The sequence below is a fragment of the Strigops habroptila genome, chromosome 2, assembly GCF_004027225.2.
Source record: "Strigops habroptila isolate Jane chromosome 2, bStrHab1.2.pri, whole genome shotgun sequence".
NCBI lineage: Eukaryota > Metazoa > Chordata > Aves > Psittaciformes > Psittacidae > Strigops > Strigops habroptila.
In genome coordinates, this window is record NC_044278.2 from 29,115,953 (window position 1) to 29,135,797 (window position 19,845).

The window sequence follows — 19,845 nt, forward strand, 5'->3', positions numbered from 1 at the left end:
CTTGTTTCATATCACTGCTGTGTTTGACTTCCCAGGGATGATCTGTATTAAATTTTTATATCTCTCTATACATCTATATAGATGTATGTGGATGTGTATGGATGTGGGTGCAAGTAATGTTAAGCGCTTGTGTTACCATCACCAAAACAGTGATGTTCAAAGTATCATTCTGGTAAATCCTTTTTGCTCCTGATTTTGAATGTTTATTTCTCATGTGTACGTTCTTAAACCACATTCACAGTGGCACTCAGTAAGTTATCACTTACTGTGATTTTCTTTAAATGTTACAAGGTGCATCTCTTATGTGGAAAAAAGGGAATCAGTACAGGCAGCTGACTTACTTAGACAATTCTTTGGACAGAGAAGGGAAGCCCTTTTTTGAAAAAGAGGTCAAGATATGCAAACCTGAGACAGTATGAGATAAATCAGAACTTCCATAAAGGAGTCCAAAGTAAAATGTGTTTTCAGTTGTAATCCTGCCTGACATATTCTGCAGAGACCTCTTGACTAAATTTCCCAACTTTTAAACAGATTATCCAGGTCATAATTAACACCATCAACATAAATTCAGAGTATTCTCTTTTAAAGCCATTCCTTATTCACAAACAAACCTATTACCAGGGAACTTTATGCATCTCCAGGACACAGTGCATGTTGGAAGTCTGTTCCACTGAGTGCCAAGTGCTACCCTGATGTGAAGTTTTTTCACCTTCAGGCTAATGAAATGAGTCATCAGTCATAGTCAGTTTGATTATACTTACCATATACTTTCTAAATTGCTTTAATTTTCTGAATCTATAGATCTTCCAGAAACCACTAATGGAGTCTGAGCTGCTAACAGAAAAAGAAGTTGCTATGATTTTTGTTAATTGGAAGGAGCTGATTATGTGCAATATAAAACTACTGAAGTAAGTATTTTTCCCCCATACTTAGCAATAACAAAATCATGGGCCTCTCCCCCTGCTTCTCCTTTTATCTACATGAAAATATTTGCCACTTAAACAAGTAGTAACCAAAACGGGCCATATGTTTTTTCTTCTTGGAAAAAGCAAATTATTAGCAACATTTGCTATGACTTACTGTTGTTGTTGAGAAAAATCCAGCAGTTCTTTGCTGTCACAGCCCATACCCATTTCCAGTCCTGCCATCCATGAATGCAAAATAAGGCACAACAATCTTTGCATCCCTTATTCTGAGTTAGCTGATGTGTTCCTTTAGTTGTTGTAGGCTTATAGCACCTGAATGGGCTGTTTTGTGAGGAGAGGCACCAACAAAGCCTGGTTTCCTAAGGATTTGTGTCCCCTGTAGTCTGTGCCCTTCCTTCCAAAGTCTCCAGCTACTGCAACCCCAACTCTCTACCATGAAACTCCAGGCTGTGCAAGTGCCCTTACTTGTCCCTTCATTCTCTGAGGCGGCTGATGGATTCGATTCCTTCCTACTCACTCACATCCTTCTCGCCCATCCCTACTGCTTTATCAAGACGCACTAAGTGCTGTTCCTTGTTCAAAGGCACTTGCACACAGGTTGCTCATCTAGTCATTGACAGAGAAACTGAGTGAGGATTGAGTGGGTTAAACCTGCATCTTCATAAGCAAGAGGATTAATAAAGTTCCTTTTTTGCCTACTGAGCTGCTAATTTTCATTGAACCCATGGGGTTTTATAGCTTTAAGATATCTCCTTTTTTGTAAAATGTATCTGAAAATGGCCCACAAGTTGAAAAATTGTGGCAGTGATAGGACAAATGCAGGCAGCTCAATGACAATAAATCTCCTTTCCTTAGGAAACCAGGCTAAAAACTAGAAGTAGTTTTGAGCTTAAAGTAGCGGTAAGGTTTTTATCCCTCATTCATGAGCATATCTGTTATTCTCTTTCTAAACTACTACAAAAGGAAATTACATTTCTTTTCATATTATATCTGATCTGGTGTTGCATTAAGTTAAATGACAGCTTGGTTACCACAAGTGGGAAAAATGTTGGCTGAAAGTGCAATCTTGATTATTGTGTTCTTACAATGTGCAATAAACCTTGAGACTGATCTATTTTATTATTCAGGGGGTTCTGTGTATCCATAATGAATAAGAATCAAACCATTTATTTCATAAATGAGGAATCATTCTTTAGAAGTCTACTTATAAAACACACATGACATTTTAATGTTTAGGGCTTTGCGTGTGCGTAAGAAGATGTCTGGAGAGAAGATGCCAGTGAAAATGATTGGTGACATACTGACAGCTCAGCTGCCACACATGCAGCCTTACATTCGGTTCTGTAGCTGCCAGCTCAATGGGGCAGCGCTCATCCAGCAGAAGACAGATGAAGTCCCTGAGTTCAAGGACTTTGTTAAAGTAAGAGACAAAGCAATCACCATGAATTTTGCACACTGTATATTTAGCTCATCATTTTATTAATTTGCAAAACATAATCTCAAATAGTGCTCCATATTGGGCTAGAATGAAGAGTCTTCTGACTTAAGCACTCATTGAAGGAATAAATTTTTTTTGTTGAAGGAATACATTTTTTTCAGGCAACTATAGAGCCATAGAATACTTTGTTTAATAATGGTTTTGCTGTAAAGTGCTGAAACAGTAAGAAGGTCTTTTCTTTCGCAGGCAAGACAGCTGAAAAATAATGTTGTAAAAAATATAAGACATTCTACTGCACTGCCACTGTGATCTAAGAACAGATTTAGCTGAGGCATGGTGTTTATTTGTTGCCTTAGCTTTTCCTTTCTTGGAGGAGCTCATTTTGTAGGGTTTTAAACAAACTGACTAACAACATTTTACCTCTCTAATGTTTCAGAGGTTAGCAATGGATCCTCGCTGTAAAGGAATGCCACTATCAAGTTTTCTACTAAAGCCTATGCAACGGGTAACAAGATACCCACTAATAATTAAAAATGTACGTTCTTCTGCAAAGATGATGTTTTTGATGCTGCTTTGCTCATAGCGTAATTACAGGGTAGTTTCCCTATTTATGTCAGGATTTGTCACTGTTAGACATCTGATGTGCTAGGGAACATGGGCTATCCTTTTATATTTGATCATACCAGAGAAAATCAGGTAACTCATTTGGTTTCAGTGAAATTACTTGATACTTCCATTAGAAAGAGGTGAAACTTGCACACAAAGAACCAGAAGGCACTAAATGCTGAATGAAAACTTAAAAATTTAGATAACAGGAGTAACAGGTTGATCTTATGCTCATCTTTGCCTTTTTCCACAGTGTCTTTCCCTCCCCATAGTCTGGTAAATGATATTCAGTGTGCAAGCCTGAATCCAAATTATTGCAAGTTACCTTCCTGCACAGCTTATATTGCTGGATAACTTACAACCCTTTCCTAACTTTCATTTGTTGCCTAACACCATCTCGAATAATGCTACTGAACTTGGCCCAAGACTTTTGCAGAGAAGAGTTATAAATTGGATGTTGGCATTTAAGAGTTTCCTTAAACAGTCATGGATATAATTCTGTGTATGGCTGGCATTTGCGTACTTATGTCAGAAGAGTGAGCAGGGCGCTGATGTAAAGGCTCTGCCGGCAGGCATTCATTTAAGTTGTTCACAAACAGACTGTGAGTTTGTCTCCTATTTTTCATGTTTGCCAAGGAGGAAAAGAAGTTTGGAACATACTGGCTGGCTCTGATGAAAATAAAGAAATAAAACAGAAGTATAGGGCTGGCAATATGAATACATTTTAACTGCAGATACCAGAAAAAGCTAATGCATTTTATTTATCTGTAGATAATAGAAAACACTCCGGAAAACCACCCTGACCACAGTCACTTGAAGCATGCTCTTGAGAAAGCAGAAGAATTATGTTCTCAAGTAAATGAAGGCGTGCGGGAGAAGGAAAATTCAGATAGGCTGGAGTGGATCCAGGCTCATGTTCAGTGTGAAGGCCTGTCAGAGGTAAACAAAGTGCTATCTAGAGTAATGCACATGCGGGTGCACTTCTCCACCAGTCGGGAAGAAACCATGGCTCACTTACGGCACTGCATCAGGGGACAAACAGTGTAATTAATCAAGTCAAATAATCTTCAGTCCTTTGTTTTCATCTTTCTTTTGCTCCCTTTCACTCCTGCACGTGATCTTTTCGCTGCTCGTGTTATTGCCTTCTATGTGATAAATGCTGCTTTTGTTGCCTGGCTCTGGACTAGTACCAGGTTCAGTGCTGCAGTTTTCATCCACAACTTTCTGGCTTCATAGCTCTTAATAACACAGTGGTTATTGTACTACTGTATCTCATCGTGACCATTCTGGAGGGCTTTAAAACTCATCACAGGAACTATTTTTTGTGATAAAACTTTGTATACGTTTTGAAAACTCAAGCATGCTGGACAAGTCTCTCTCAAGACTTTACAGAGAGAATCACTGCCTCCCATTGCATATTATTTTTTTAAGGTAACATGCTAAGTTTCTCTAATGAAACTACAATAAAAATATTATGTCCATATGTCCTGCAAAAGGATGGGAGGGTATTTTGATGTTCTCCCTATTATTGGTGAAGGTAATAGAGGCAGACTGATCACAACTTGATTTTCAAAGTATACATTGAGTTGTTTTCAGTTCTAGAAGATAAAAAAAAAGATCTGGTTGTCTTATTATCTTGAAAAAATTACATTTCAGCTTATGAAATCTGTTTAAGGGGAAGAATACGTATCACAATGTCAAAAGGGTCGAAGACACATTCAGCTGTCTTACAACTACTGCCTGCAACTACTCCTGTACATCATGTCTGGCCCTAGAACACTAAAATACTACCTGAAACATCAGCTGACTGCTTGCTGACACATTATGCCAGTAGCAGCAGCCTTGAGTCTGTGGCAAGGAGCAATCCAGCCTTCCCCTGGGTTTCTATCTGAGATGTTTCTAATCTGTAAATCCAGATCTAGCTGCCCATCCAGCTAGGATGGAAAGGAAAAGAACTGGTACAGGAAAGAACTGTACCGTCACCTAGTGAAAATAAGCCTGAAAATGACACTTTAGGAAAGGGCAAACCTTGGCTCACCTGGAAATAACCTCCAGGTAAGTCTTAAATACTGCCACTTCCAGCCAGTGGTCAGCAGCTGTCCTCTAACTCCACGTATTGTGGTTACACAGAGACAGGCTATCTGGAATTCCTTTGGTATGTTTTAATGGGTGAAAATCAAACACAAATCAGAAATCCAGGCCTTGTTAAGAAAGCTCAGCATCTGGAGAGGCCATTTGCATAGCTACTGCTAATCCAGGACAGGTCATCAGCTCGGTTCCACTCACAGAGATGCATGCATGTGGCAGAGAAACTCGAAAGGAGGCACAAATGCATTTGGCTTCTCTCTGACTGTCCAGGCCATCCCTTGTGCAACTGATGGGCTGCCTTAAAGTTAATTTTCATGTAATCTTTCTGTGACTTGCACCGCTTATCATGCGCAAGGCAGAGACATTGCTCGTCATCCCTGTGACACAAACTGAAACCAATGTCAGGACTCAAAATTATATTTGATCTCTTTCAGGGGAACCTCGATTGTTTTACTTTATACAGTGCGTTGTTGTTCTTCTTCTACTTTTCGCAGCAACTCGTATTTAATTCTGTTACAAATTGCTTGGGACCACGCAAGTTTCTGCACAGTGGGAAACTCTACAAAGCCAAGAGTAACAAGGAACTATATGGCTTTCTGTTCAACGATTTCCTCCTCCTGACTCAGATCATAAAACCTCTTGGCTCTTCTGGCACAGACAAGGTCTTCAGCCCCAAGTCTAATCTGCAATACAAAATGTACAAAACTGTAAGTACCACTCTTAAACGGCGGCTAAGATGGTTACACGCTAACAGTGTGGATAGCAGGCAGCAGCTCCCATACTGGGTGTGCGGGCAATAACTTTTATATAAAGAGGCATGAAAGCTTTGGCATTTGCTGGGGATTCCAGGGACTGATGATGAGAAAGCTGGTTGTTTGCTTTAGTGAGATAAGAATAAACGACTTTGAAGTTTTGCTAAAACAACCTCTTCAATAGAATCATAGAATCATAGAATCATAGAATCGTAAGGGTTGGAAAGGACCTTAAGATCATCTAGTTCCAACCCCCCTGCCATGGGCAGGGACACCTTGCCCTAAACCATGTGGCTCAAGGCTCTGTCCAACCTGGCCTTGAACACTGCCAGGAATGAAGCATCCACAACCTCCCTGGGCAACCCATTCCAGTGCTTCACCACCCTCACTGTAAAGAACTTCTTCCTTATATCTAATCTAAACTTCCTCTGTTTAAGTTTGAACCCATTACCCCTTGTCCTACCACTACAGTCCCTAAGGAAGAGTCCCTCCCCAGCATCCTTGTAGACCCCCTTCAGATACTGGAAGGCTGCTATGAGGTCACCACGCAGCCTTCTCTTCTCCAGGCTGAACAGCCCCAACTTCCTCAGCCTGTCTTCATAAGAGGTCATGTGTACCAAGGAGTAATGGGGGTAGTGTTTGTTGTCTTTCTGGGAAAAGAGAGATTGCTATGCTTCATGAGGGTGCTTGCTTACTTCAGGAGAAGTGTTCCCAGACAATGGAGGCACCTATATCTTCAAAAATAAGAAAATTTTTTAAAATGACATAACTGAAGAAAGATGGGAGGGAGGCAGAAGGGGAAAGATACTGCAGGCACAAGATAAATCTGTTCTAAATAGCTGTGTTTAATGCATCTGTTCAGATATTGTGCAGTAGAACTCTAGCTTTTCCTGATGTTTTACAGCCCATTTTTCTAAATGAGGTACTAGTAAAATTACCCACAGACCCTTCTGGAGATGAACCCATCTTCCATATCTCCCACATTGATAGAGTCTATACCCTCCGAGCTGAAAGCATTAATGAAAGGTAAGTACCTGCATAGGCCATGTTAGTACTGAATTTGAAAAGTCTAGTGCAAATGTATATGGTGTACACATGCATAGCAGCCTCCAAACAGTTTATCTTACAAGACTGGAGAATTCCTTTTGCTTGAGAATACAGAGATACTCAATATATTAAAAGGAGGCAGAAATAATGATGCTTCCTGAATTCCAATGAGACCAACAGTGAAACGGCTAGGAGGGCTGATATATGGGCCATATTTCACAGCATTTTGTGATAGCAAAAGGAAGCCAAAAGATGCAATCTTATCTTCTTCTGTTAACGTTCGTTTGTGCCAGTGCAAGTGTTTGTATGGCTGTATGTTCAGTGAGATTGAGGAACAGGTCGGAATTAGAATTTGAAGCAAAACCCTGCTGAACTAAGCCCAGTTAGTTTTAATCTGGTTCAGTTCAGACTGAAACAGTCAAAGGAATGGCAACCTCAAAACCTCAGCTGGTGATTTTTTTCTGTGGCAAGCTTACGGAGAGTGACTACACTGATTTAGACTGAAAAGGTTTCTCTACACAAATGTAAGGTCTTGAAAGATAACTTTTGTTAAAAAATGAAAGCTAAAAGTGCAGCAAATCCCTTCCCCACGGTATAGACATTGTGTTATGCCATCTTGCAAATGTATGGCCCCTAAAAATTCTGAGGTGTAAGAATGTATAAAACGTCTTTGCTCCCTGCCTGCCTGACAGTGTTATTCATTATTATTTATACGCATAGCTTTTCTTGCAAAAGATGGTACTTTTATGGATATCTTTTGTCCTGTAGTATACTGTCTGTCCCTCTACGACACAGAATGAACAAGCATCATTGTTAGACCCTTGGTGATGAAAATTGACACAGCCTTTTCAACTTAGGATCTGTTCCAGAAATCAGACAATAGCAATAATCATCTGTTCTATGTCAGAACACTTGCAGCAGTAGTCAGAAACATCTAAACTCTGCACCGCATTCATCCTACCCAGCAGGAGACACTTGAGCGAGATGCTTAGGCACCCTACACTAAATCATCAGTGGAAAGAGCCAGATCTTCACATACTGAACGCCCTCTGGAGGTGCCTGCCTCTCCATTCACTGTAGAGAGAACCCTTGAGAACTGCTATATGAATATGGGCGCTCTTGTCAAATGCTTTTACTTATACGTACAGCCTTTGGCTTTCTTTTATCCACCTTTGACTTTCTTTTATGCCAGAATTGCTAATGAATGCAGCGTTTAGGTGAGATACCTCCAGGTTTTCATTATTCACTTGCTTTTAACTAACAGCAACAGGAAAAGAACATTAGCATCAATGAGTGATTGATTTGCCCATTTAATCTTAAAAGACCTTTGTGATCTTTGGTATACTTCTGAAGCTGCCATTTACCATTTAGGGCTGAGCTGAAAGACAAAATTGTCCTTAAGTGTTTTGTTTTCTTGAACAGCTCTCTGTGCAGAATACAGGTGAGTGGTCAGACCCAAATCCAGACCAGTGTAAGTAGCTGCAATGCCCTGCAGAGCAGCAGCTCTCATTTTGGGATCAGAAATGGATTCACAGCTTCTAGATTCTCTCATTTTTCCTTGACTCAGGTCTCAAGCTCCCTTGTATGTCACAGGAATTCTTCTACACCCTTGAGGTCCCTTGGTACACCTTCTTCCATGATTTTTCTCTGTCAGTCTTTCTACTCAGTCTCTTAAGTATGAAGTTATTTCCCAGAAAGGCCCGTAGGGAACCAAGAACATTCATCATCTGCGTCCTCCATGATGTGTCCCATGGCTCAGAAGGATTTTGGTATGAAACCTCAAGGATTGAGAAAAGTGGCCACCTCTGCAACATAGCTTGTATCTGTTCTGTGTCAGAGCACTCACAGCAGTAATCAGAAACATCTAAACTCTGCACAGCATTCATCCTACCTAGCTGGAGGAACTTCAGTGAGATGCACAGGCTTGCTATGCTTGATACTTCTTGTATTACTGGCTTCAAGACATTAGTTTATTACAATAAAGAAAAAGGCTTGGTGAAACCAAACCTGCTATCTACACCTTTTGTTTCCAACCAAGTCCCTCCTGCTTGTGATTCTCTTGAGCTTTCTTTGTGTGGTGGGATCTGCTAGCTTGGGATGGTTAAATTTCTGCAAGAGCTGTAAATTCCAATAAGATCTCTATCAGGCAGACAGCTTCAGTGTCATAGAGCCCATGATGGGGCCAAAGCCTTGGTTGGGAAGGAGGGACCGCTTTAATTTTGTCTGCTGTGCTCCAGGGATGAAAAACGGAAATGGTGGTTTACAACTTTTTTTTCCCTTTCCTTCTGAAGGACTGCCTGGGTTCAGAAGATCAAAGCTGCTTCAGAACTTTACATAGAGACTGAAAAGAAGAAGAGGGAAAAGGCCTACTTAGGTACAGCATGGGTTGAGGGGGTCACATCTTTTGTGGAAAAGTCCATAGGCAGGAAAATACACTAAATAATTTCTCTCTTGTCTTCTGTTTCACCACAGTTCGCTCACAAAGAGCAACAGGCATTGGGAGGTTGATGGTGAATATTGTTGAAGGCATTGAACTAAAACCTTGTAGGTCCCATGGTAAGTGCTTTGGGTTTTTCATAATATGCTCTATGAAGATGACATTTCTGTATGTCAGAACAACTTTGAAGGAGGTTCTGTCCAAAACATGGTTTATTTTAATGAAGCAGTTTTAATGAACTTAAAATATGCCCAAGTGATTTTGTGCAGTGAAGTAGAAGTCATGCAGTTGTCCTACATTAAGCATTCGCTTCAGATAAACTTAGTTTCCACCACATAAGCCATATCATAAGAGATCATAAGCCACAAGGTCCTGAAATGAAGAGTGGAAGGCACTCAGCACCTTTCAGAACTGTGTCCCTGTTCATTATAGTGGCAGTGAGGCCACAATCTTTCCCCTGCTCGTTGGCTGTAGGAGTAAAAAGTTATTTCGGGAGAAGATCACAAACCTAGAAACCTGATTATTCTCTTCTGTCTGTTTCCATTTTCCCAGGAAAGAGTAACCCATACTGTGAGGTGACAATGGGCTCTCAGTGCCACATTACCAAGACGATACAGGACACCCTCAACCCCAAGTGGAACTCCAACTGCCAGTTCTTTATCAAAGACCTCGAGCAGGATGTGCTCTGCATTACGGTGTTCGAAAGGGACCAGTTCTCCCCAGATGGTACGTAGGGGGCTGCCGTCCTTCCAAGGGCATTTTTCAATTCTCCCGTTCTGAAGAGATGCATGCCTGCTGAGGTAAATCACAGAACCAGAGAATGGTTTGGGTTGGAAGGGACCTTTAAAGATCATCTAGTTCCAACCCCAGTATTGAACTCCTTTGCATACTGAGAGCCTACTCACCCTTGCTCCCTCCTCAGTGGAGTCATGCTAGTATCAGCACAAAAAGAATCAAGCTTTCTCTGGGGACTTTTTGGGGGGTTTCTTTTCTTGTGCAACTTGACAACAACTAAAGTATGGTTTGCAGTTCTGCTATATCTTTAAAAAACTCTGGATGCTGTTTGCAGAAGGCTGGGTTCATGCAGGAGGGAGAGAAATGTCTTCAAGTTACTGTAATATGCGATAACAGTGGCAGAAATTAACCCAGGATTCCTAACTCATTCGTATTTCATAACCTGGGATAAACATATGGAGCATTGAAGAGTGCATTTGGATTCATAATCTCTCAAGAGGTATTTGGATAGGACTGTTATTCACGTGGCCGGGCCAGTTGGCCCATTGACCTTGTTGCTAGTGTGACGCGCCACTTGCCTCCATCATCTCCAAAGGGCTTCACACTCAGTTTGAATGTGCAGCAGCCTTTGGCCTTTTTTCTAACATATCATAAAATAAATAAGCTATTGAATTGAGGCAGCTGTCAATTACATAGTGGATTTTTCTGATCATGAGACCATTTGCTTTTAATGCGGCTGCTGTCTAATACAGTCTAGCTAAAATCCAGTTTGCTGCACATTGGCGGCCTTTGGCTGCCTTCAACTGCAAAAAATATAGTTGGACTGAATACTTGTTTTCTCCTCTTGTTATATGTAGATGGAATCTTAGTTCTTTCTGCAAATTAGCATTTTATTGCAACGTAAACCAGTCGTGTCATTTCTGAGCATGCTGTCTTTTTGTATTTCAGACTTTTTGGGCAGAACAGAAATCCGTGTGGCAGACATTAAGAAGGATCAGGGTTCAAAGGGACCAGTTACAAAGTGTCTCCTTCTACATGAAGTTCCAACAGGAGAAATAGTCGTCCGACTAGACCTGCAATTATTTGATGAGCCTTAGGAGGAAAGGGACCAATGTTTTATTTCAGCCTGAGTTCACTGCAATAGGTGTCTGCAGAAGCTGTCGCAAAACCCTTGCTGGTGTGGTATGAAACTACTGCTTGCCCTTCACGCATAAGAGGGTTATCAAAGCAAACAGGAGCATCTTTGTGCCTTGATAATTCTCACTGAGAAATGAATCCCAGTTTAGTGAGGAGACCTCCCTCAATTTCTCTATGTGGAACTTGATGTTAGTTTCCTGGGTTTATGAAATAACCTAGATGTTCGTTGTGCTCCAGTCTGAAAGGCTGGCAAACCACATAGGTTGCTGTGCTTGCTCCAGTTACCCTACTCTTTAATTTATATGAAGAAGGCAACGTTGGTATGTTTTGGAGGCTTTCTGCAGGGTTTTCCTCCTTAAGGAATTCTGTGCCTATTGCTCAGCAAAGTGGTGTGTAAATGTAATGTGAGTGGAAGGAGCGGTTACGCAGTAAGAAGATCTTTGGAGATCTTCATGATGGTACTGAAAAGACTTAGAAAATAAATAGTCTATATCTATAAACAGAGGAGATTCTATTAACATACCACTTCATGATGCACATTGCCCCTGAAAATAAATTATGTACAGGTCTTCTGCACAGAGGTGAATTGCACTCCAGAAGAGTCTACTCACTCGGTACCTTTGGAAGTTGCTGTTTTCTATAGGACTGTAAATGTTTGAACAGTAAGCAAAGGATTAACTGTAGAGCCCTGCTGTATGTTGTGCTGTACCACTTTGATGCTCCTTTCCTACTGCTGCTTCACTGTGTGACTGCAGATGGATGATCTGTCACCTGCAGTGGGGGAAGGAAAAAAATCACAGCTCTAGCTCAGGAAGCTAATTTCTACCCCACAGAGTCTAGTCTGCAAAGCAATCAGTGGTGACCAGTTATTAAATTGTACCGTGCCTAACTGTGTTTGACATGGTGTCACTGAATTCAGGGCAGCAGCATTCTGTAGCTCACGAAAGTGTTTGTGGGAAGCCAGGGTTGGTGGAAGCAATACTGGATGCAAACAGAAACAGAGTGCTTGTGATGGTGCAGAGTGGGTGACCCCAAAGTAAAAGCCTTGTCATATGGGGGAATGCCAGGGCTCATATATCCATTTAACTCTACAAATACACATGTATAGGCCCACAACCAGCAAACTTTCCCTGTTTGGCAAAGCACCCAGCTTTAAGCGTGCACTTATGTCTTGTTTCCTTTAAGCACATGCGTAAGTGCTTTGCTGAGTCTGGACTCGAGAGAGAGTAGACCCCTAAGAGTAAAATTCCTCTTTGTTCTGCTTGGATTCATTTTGTTCATGACTATCATGCATACACTGGTATTTTTGTAAGGACTTTCTTTCTGAATGGGAGGTGTCAGCCTGTTTCATTAGCATGTGAACGTTCTCGTGGAGCCTGTTGTTAGGTTTTGGTGTTCCTTGCATGTCCTTTCAGTACTGGTTTCCACCTTTCCTGTATTGGCGGTGTTCTCTAGCACTACAAGTCTTATTGATTTCCATTAGGAAATTAGGATATATTCATAACGGATAGGTAGATACAGTATGACAATAAGTGTAAACTGTGCTGGGAAGTGTCTGTGTATTATAATTTCCTAAAAGACCACTGTAATGTTTCAAGCAATGGGAAAAAAAAATGTATGTTGGAGGGACAACAAAGTTTACATTTCATACTTTTCAGAATCGCTTTATTATTTATTTATTGAAGATAGTGTAGAATTTTGTATCAGAAATGACAGACATACTTATGTATTTTTTGAAACAAAACAGAGATACACACTTTAGTTGGAAACTTTTGACTGACCACATTTTAGAGGGAGTGTAACTTCCTAGGCATGCATTTGTTTACCACTAGCTGGCTGAAAACACGATTAAGAGAACTTTAAGTTTCTATTTTTCAATGTTGTTAAGAAAATGGTTTCAATTAAAATATGTAAATAGTACTAAACCCATGCTTTCCTAATTCCATATCAATACATTTTATTAAATATAATGTATATGAAAATACACATTGTTGTGGTAGGATAAAAAAAGTGATAAAAATCTATTAATGGAGTAACATTAAATGTCATTGTCTAACCTTTAATCGCTGTCCTAATTTTACTCCGTAACTGTAAATATGGTGACTGTTCATTTCAGTATTTAAAAAGTAGCATCACTTTTTTATGGTCTCATTTCACCAGCATGAATTACAGTAACAACTAGATAGGCCTAACAGGACAAAAAAAGGCAGTGTATGTAATGCAGAAATCCTCGCCATGTTTTCAAAGGGAGCCTCAAGGAGCTGCACCGTCCACTGAGACTTAACTGGTGCTGAAAGTGGGGAACCCTTAGCTGCAGGGGCTCCTCTGACTGTGACCCTTGTCATGGGCACGTACAGTTGCACCATTTTGAGGAATTGTCACAGAACTGAGCACCTTCCCAAGCACCATCACTTGTGATTTCCACTGACCCTTGATGCACAGCAATGTTTAACTCCCATTAATGTCAGTAGGAGTTACGCAGATAGGATGATGAAGAAAGGCTGGGGTTTGGCTCACCAATATTTAATGAATCCCTCATAATAGGTCTAATCCTAAAAAGAAAACTTGTCCTAATCCCTGTGCATCGAGGACAGAATGTATATATGCCCTTAGAGCCAGCCGACTGTGCATCGGGATGTCCCTGTTTTCTCGTTGCTCGCACTCAGAGCTCTGTAGCATATTGGCACTGCTGGCTTCCCAGATGGAACTACTTTTCACTAGTGTTAGCCAAAGGTTCTTAGAAACCCATTGACTCCAGCCTGGTTTTCCCTGTTCAGGAATGCTATAGTCTTGCACATTGCTTTGCATTAACTTCATGGCTGCGTGAGCTACAGCTTTTTGCTTTTTTATACACCATAGCTGCACAGACCTCCTGCTCATCCAGGACTTACTGCTGCAAAGGACTTCATGCTCTTTACTGAAAGAGAAAAGAGACTTGTTCACTGTATTCCTCGTAGTGTTTTCATAGAGCAAACTGCAATCTCTCCATAGGCTTGTTTAAATACCACCTGTATTCTGAAGAGTTTGAGGAAGGGAGAGGCACACAGCAATACCTAGGAAGTCAGGTATCTCTTCCTATCTTTAGAAAGCCAACTGGCATTACCACAACGTATGAAGGTTGAGCCATCCTCTTATCAGTGCCACATGCTGGCAGTCAGGCCAAACTCTGCTAGTCTGTGCTGACAGTATTTAATACCTATATTTATGTAGACGCTATTTTTCAGATGCTAGTTGTTGATATCTCTGAATATCTTCCTAAATTAGCACACCTCAGCTCACAGGTCCCTTCTCCAGCCCCATCAAGATGTGTGTAAACTTTTCCTAATGTTATGCAAAATAACCGTAACAACAAAATTGAAGCCCAGATAATATTTGGATCGCATTTTGGATTAAAAGTGCAGATTCATGTAGATGAGCATCCCCACTACAATACAGAGCTTGTATATTGTGGAGTTCTGGGGCTGAGGTTTTGTTTCTACCTTTTAGCAGGCTCTACTTTTTTGGAGAAGATGTTTTGCTTAGAAGTAATTCTTCATCATCAAACTCCTTGGCTGGCATTCAAGCCTTTCTAAAAATACTACTGTGACTTCTTAATGCATTCAAGTGGTCTTGCTTTGGATAAACTAGGAGAAAAAAGTCCTAAGAGAAGAAAGAGCAAAACCTGCAGCTGTGAGAAAACATGCAATGGAAAAGTTGCACTGGTAGTTTGGTTTCCAACCTGTATTTTTCCCTTAGGTTCATTAATTTTAACAAGGAGAAGAATAGTGTTTCTCCTTAGTGCTTCCCTGGTTTTAAGTCTTGTAATAGAACTGAGTTAATGGGTCAGAAACTGGAAGGGAACAACACCAGTTTTAGAAATTATTCTAATGACTTGTGAAAAATGCTGGTAGCTGGGAATGGGCAGGATATCAGCGTTGTGGTGGCTACGGACAGGACAGGATGCTGAAGAGGAAGGAAAGAATCTTCTTTTTTTTTTTTGGGGGGGGTGGGGATGGGTAGGTGTGGATAGATAGTTTAAGATGAGATCCACAGTCTCACAGCAGAACTTCAATCATCCAGGACCCCAAACATCCATAATACAACAACAGTGATTAATAACAAACCCTGTGTTTGTCCTCAGCCTCGGAGAGCCACACTGGATTTAGTGCAGCTCTGTATTTATGGGGGAGTTTGGATGCACCCTTTTATAGAAGTGGAGCTTTTCGGTGTTTGTAACACCCTCGTATGCCTCTTTCCAGGAATTCCCTTCTGAGATACAGATCTGAAGTGCTTTGGCACTGTGTTTTTTCAAGATGCTTTCACAAGGACTTCATACACTTGTTAACATTGCTATCTGGCTCTTTGCTTTCCTGGTGCCACCCAGGCAGCTCTCAAGAACCATCTGGAGGCACATGGGTCCATGCCCTTTCCATACAGGGAATCAGCTGCGCCACCGTCAATGTGCCAGTTTTCTGTCTCTCAAAGGACTTGTCCTCCCAGCATACAGTCATATGAGGTAGTTGCCAGCAGTGCCATTATACATCAGCAGGGCAGATATTTGTCCTTTCACTTGTATCCTCTCCATCACTGCTGTGATTGCTCTAAGAATCAGCCTGGTCTTGTTGATCCACCTTGAGAGCTTTTCCTCCCTGTGGACAGGAGGCAGCCCATCAGAGATGCCTCTCAGGAAAACCACCTGAGCTCATTTTCCTCAGGTGCAGCTGGGAGCCATTTTGTCCAGGGCAGCTTCAGCTCCCCCCTTTTCCTTGGTCCAGCCTCCCACCTGAGTAAACATCCCTGCTGTCCTTCCCCACCGTGCCAAGCTGTGAGCTAAACCCATAGCCTCTGGTTCACTGCTATTAGTGTTGAGGCTCATGTTTGAGATCACCCAGGTCCCCTCCCAGACATTATTTTCCCCACCTGCTGAGCCTGTCGCCTCCCTCCAAGCCAAACACCAGCTGTGTTGCACAAACGAGCACAGTGGGTGACTGGAAGACACATCTCACCTCATCTCACTGCCCTGCTCTGCTGCATTCCCTCTGGGTTTGTCTGCTGTGTACATCTTGTGAGTAAACTGGTGCTTCTGTCCTGTAATCAATTAAGTCCTTTGGAAAGCATCGCTCTTTCCTTCTCTTTAACCTCAACCCCCAAAGCTCAGCTGTGTGAAACAGTGCTGTTTTAGGGACTCCTTTCCAGGCTTCTCCCTCACAGCTCATCTGGCAGCTTCCATCTCTGGCACAGCCCCTGGCTCGACAAAGCACTTCAGCAGATGCTTAACTTTAATTCGTGCCCCAATTTAGTGCAAAGGCAACATAAAGACAGCCGGTGGCCTACATGCTTTGGTGGGGATGCATGGAGGAATTCAGAAGGCTTGGATAATGTAGAATCTACATTATGAACTTGGTTCAAGCACTGTAAGGGTTGGGAGATTGCAGTAGAGCGTCAAGCAAAAAATCAAGATCAAGGTAAAATGCAAAAGTAGTTCATAGTCTTCGCAGCTGGATCTGTTTTCTTCCTTATCTTTCTGAAAGTTTTAGCCACTAAACTCACCAGAACTGTATTTACTGGGCAAATCATAATTCTTATACTTACAGATTGTGACACACTTGGAAGCACTGTAAAATAAAAAGCCACTAAGGCTGTCCTCAGCCTTGAAAATAGCGAGTACCTTGACAAGTACAGTGCTGGTAGAAAGCCAGACTGTAAAGCCCTGAGAGGTTGCATGCAGCCAGTGAGGTGACTTGGGCACTTTGAAAGACACAGCATGTCACTGAGCTGACACTAAGCCAAATAACTGGTAAATTACTGAAGCTTTTTCTAGATGCACTTAATTATTGTGTATTTTCTCAACATGAGTTTTTATGAGGGGACTTTTTAAATGTTCATTTTACGATTTTTTTACCCTTTAAAAAGAAATAAATCACTTTTTGTTACATGTGAGTGGGGGGGGGGGGCGACATTGTGGATAATGCAGTTTTTGTAATATTGTTAAATACACTTTCAAAACTAAGATGTGACAAGTCCAGACTTCTACTGCAACAGCAGTATCATGTTTCATACTGCTCTGCTTGCCACTGTGGTACTTCAGCGTATTCAAATCCAGCAGTCAGAACCCTGGAATAGCAGAAAAGCTGGGAATCAGGTTATATCACCTTAGCTTTGAGGGGTGTGCTCTGTACGTACATACCACATGTATCCTGGTGTTTTTTTAGCCCCGACACTCTTGTCCTACATGCATATTGATGTATCTATAGTTAAGTACATGCTTATATATATATGTGATTATTTGTATATATACTAAAAAAACACAGCTATGTTGTCGTTGTCAAAATACTGAGTAAATCTAACAGAAAAGAGTTTATAGGAACCCAGTTTTGTTTGTTCATTTAAATATTTTAAAATAAGGACTGTCCTTGGGAAATTATTTTTCTGTACATAGGAGGATATATTTAGGACCTAATTTAAGAGAATAAAGAACTGCAGCAAGAATATGTTAAACTAGCCTAGTTGCTTGATATAGTTGTCAAAGGCTCTGCTGTGACCATAGATGAATTCCTTGTGCTGCTTATAAACCTGCAAAGTGTCACTAACCCTGGATTTAGCAGTCGGTTCTGGGATGTTCAAGTGTTGTGCAAGTGAAGTGAGCTGGTGCTTTCTCTGAGCCCCGTGTCAGACCTGCAGGCAGCAGCTCCTGCCCTCCACAGGGAGCACATGTGGAAGGAGAGGGCTGGCATGCAGAGGAGTAAGGGACAATGGGAAAAAATAGGGACAGAGTTAAGAAGAGCTTGGTGAGCAGTAGGATCTCTGCCCCGCCCGAAAATCTGGGAGGGTGTCCATCGGGTGATGGATTGGAAGGGAAATCCCTCCCAGCTGTGGTGGCTGCTCCACAGGAATGGCCTCATGGTGTAACCTGCTCTTGCCAGGAGGAAGAGGGAAGGTTGGGTGTGGGACCATAGCGCTGGTCCGGGTGCTTGGCCAACTCGCTGCCCTTATTCTTACTCCCTCCTTCCCCACATCTTTCAGGCTCTCCTAGGTTTGCGCCACCACAGTCACCCTGGGATGGGCTGCTTTTGGAGCGACCAGGCCTGGGGTCTGTAGCATTCATGTGACCCTAAAAATTACAAAGGCATTATAAAATAAGATCTGGCCAAACAGGAGAAAAAGGTACTTCTTTTTTTTTCTTTTTCCCCAGAGAAAATGAAATTAATTTGTATTGTTCATCTACGTCACATCTAACTGTTCTACAGTAAAACACTCATACTGTGAAGTTGTCTTCTTTTGGTTTTCTAAGCATTCATAATAGGCGTAATGAATAATTATGAATCAGGCAGCACTGTTTCTCGTAAGACAATTCCAACTGTACTTTGCTTGCTGTGAGTGTCACATTTCCTCAGCCACATCTGGTTAAATAAATCTATTTTCAGACAAAGGTCCTCTTAAGCAAAAGCTCTTAAAATGTGTTCACCTGCTTGAGGAATTGTGCTGCTTCTGAGACTGCAGTCACCAAGGTGAAAACTGCCAATACGGTTTTAGGCTGTGCAATTTGTTTGGCTCGGATGAGACTGTAGTTGTGTGAGTGAAATTATGCAAGAATAAATCCTGGTTTTTTAAGTTTAACTGTGTACTGTTACATTCTTGAGAAGAGCTGAAGAAGAGTGATGTGTCAGACACATGAAGGAGATCTTCAGGTGAGCATTATTGACAAAAGGACTACACAGGTATAAGCGAAGTAATAGTTATTATTTCAGGGAAATAACTTGCAGCATTTAATGTTGTCCCACATGTGCCACTTTTCATCTCTGTATTGCATTGTTTGCATTTTTTCTTCAGATTTGAAAGGTGAGAGTTGGCCAAATCTGTAGTAAGATAGCAAAAGTAAATTACTAAAAAATAATTAAAAAGCTAGCTACCCCAAACCCCCCCAAAACAACTAAAGGCACTTGCTTTACAGGCCAGGTGCCATTACTTTCTGATAACGGGACTTTACAGAGGCCCTGCTCTGTGGCCGGGCATGCCAGCAGCAATTTTTATGCTTGTGGCTCTGGTGCTGAGAACATAGGAAGTCCCATACTGATCTCCCCCCTAATTTTTGTTAATAATTACTGGATTTGGCCAGCTGCCCTGAGGACAATACCCTGGGTACCCTGTTAAGCAGTGGGTGCCTTTGTCTAGTTCAGCACCTGCCACACCTGCACCTTGAGGATGTACTTTTTCTTTTACAGCAGTTTTGGGGCTGTGTTGGCACAACAGGACAGTGCCGTAGCCAAAGTCCGGTTGGCAAATCACAGCTGCTGCAGTGGTAGGTGAGGTGGGACAGATCAGGAAGGTCACCAGCTGTTTAGGGCTGCTTTATCCAGGCCAGGGCCAGCATCTCAGCTGCACAGTGCTGAGCTCTGGAAAGCTGCATTGCCTCAGGCACAGCTTGATGCACCCCACCACTGCTATGGAGCAGCACCAGGAGTGGAAAGTGGGGTGCTGGAGCCACCTCTGCCCTGCCTTTCAGCCTCCTGGGGTTCCCAAGCACCCCCCACCCTTATCACTGACCCATGGAGCTTCAGCATTCCCTCACCCAACCTAGCACAAGCCCGCCCCGCCGCTCCCACTGCCTCCAGAACCAGCATTTCCTTCTGCCTCAGGGCCTTTCCACTCCCAGCCCAGAAGCAGAGGGCAGCCTTTACCCCTCCAGGCAGGATGTGTAGC

The 19,845-nt window shown here is 42.0% G+C and overlaps 1 protein-coding gene across 4 annotated transcripts in view; it reads left to right on the forward strand.

The window, feature by feature from the left end:
* ITSN1 (intersectin 1) overlaps positions 1-18,762 on the forward strand; it is a 141,501-nt gene extending 122,739 nt beyond the window's left edge. For 3 of the 4 annotated variants that reach the window (XM_030471446.1, XM_030471452.1, XM_030471472.1), the window contains 10 exons: positions 802-908; positions 2,163-2,346; positions 2,801-2,899; positions 3,742-3,909; positions 5,553-5,765; positions 6,715-6,836; positions 9,149-9,231; positions 9,330-9,413; positions 9,847-10,020; positions 10,978-18,762. In XM_030471446.1, coding sequence (XP_030327306.1) covers positions 802-908; positions 2,163-2,346; positions 2,801-2,899; positions 3,742-3,909; positions 5,553-5,765; positions 6,715-6,836; positions 9,149-9,231; positions 9,330-9,413; positions 9,847-10,020; positions 10,978-11,126 — 1,383 coding nt within the window. In that variant the 3' untranslated portion in view covers positions 11,127-18,762. The remainder of the gene's footprint in view (positions 1-801; positions 909-2,162; positions 2,347-2,800; positions 2,900-3,741; positions 3,910-5,552; positions 5,766-6,714; positions 6,837-9,148; positions 9,232-9,329; positions 9,414-9,846; positions 10,021-10,977) is intronic. The other variant, XM_030471462.1, reaches the window with a different exon arrangement.
* Positions 18,763-19,845: the final 1,083 nt, after the last annotated feature.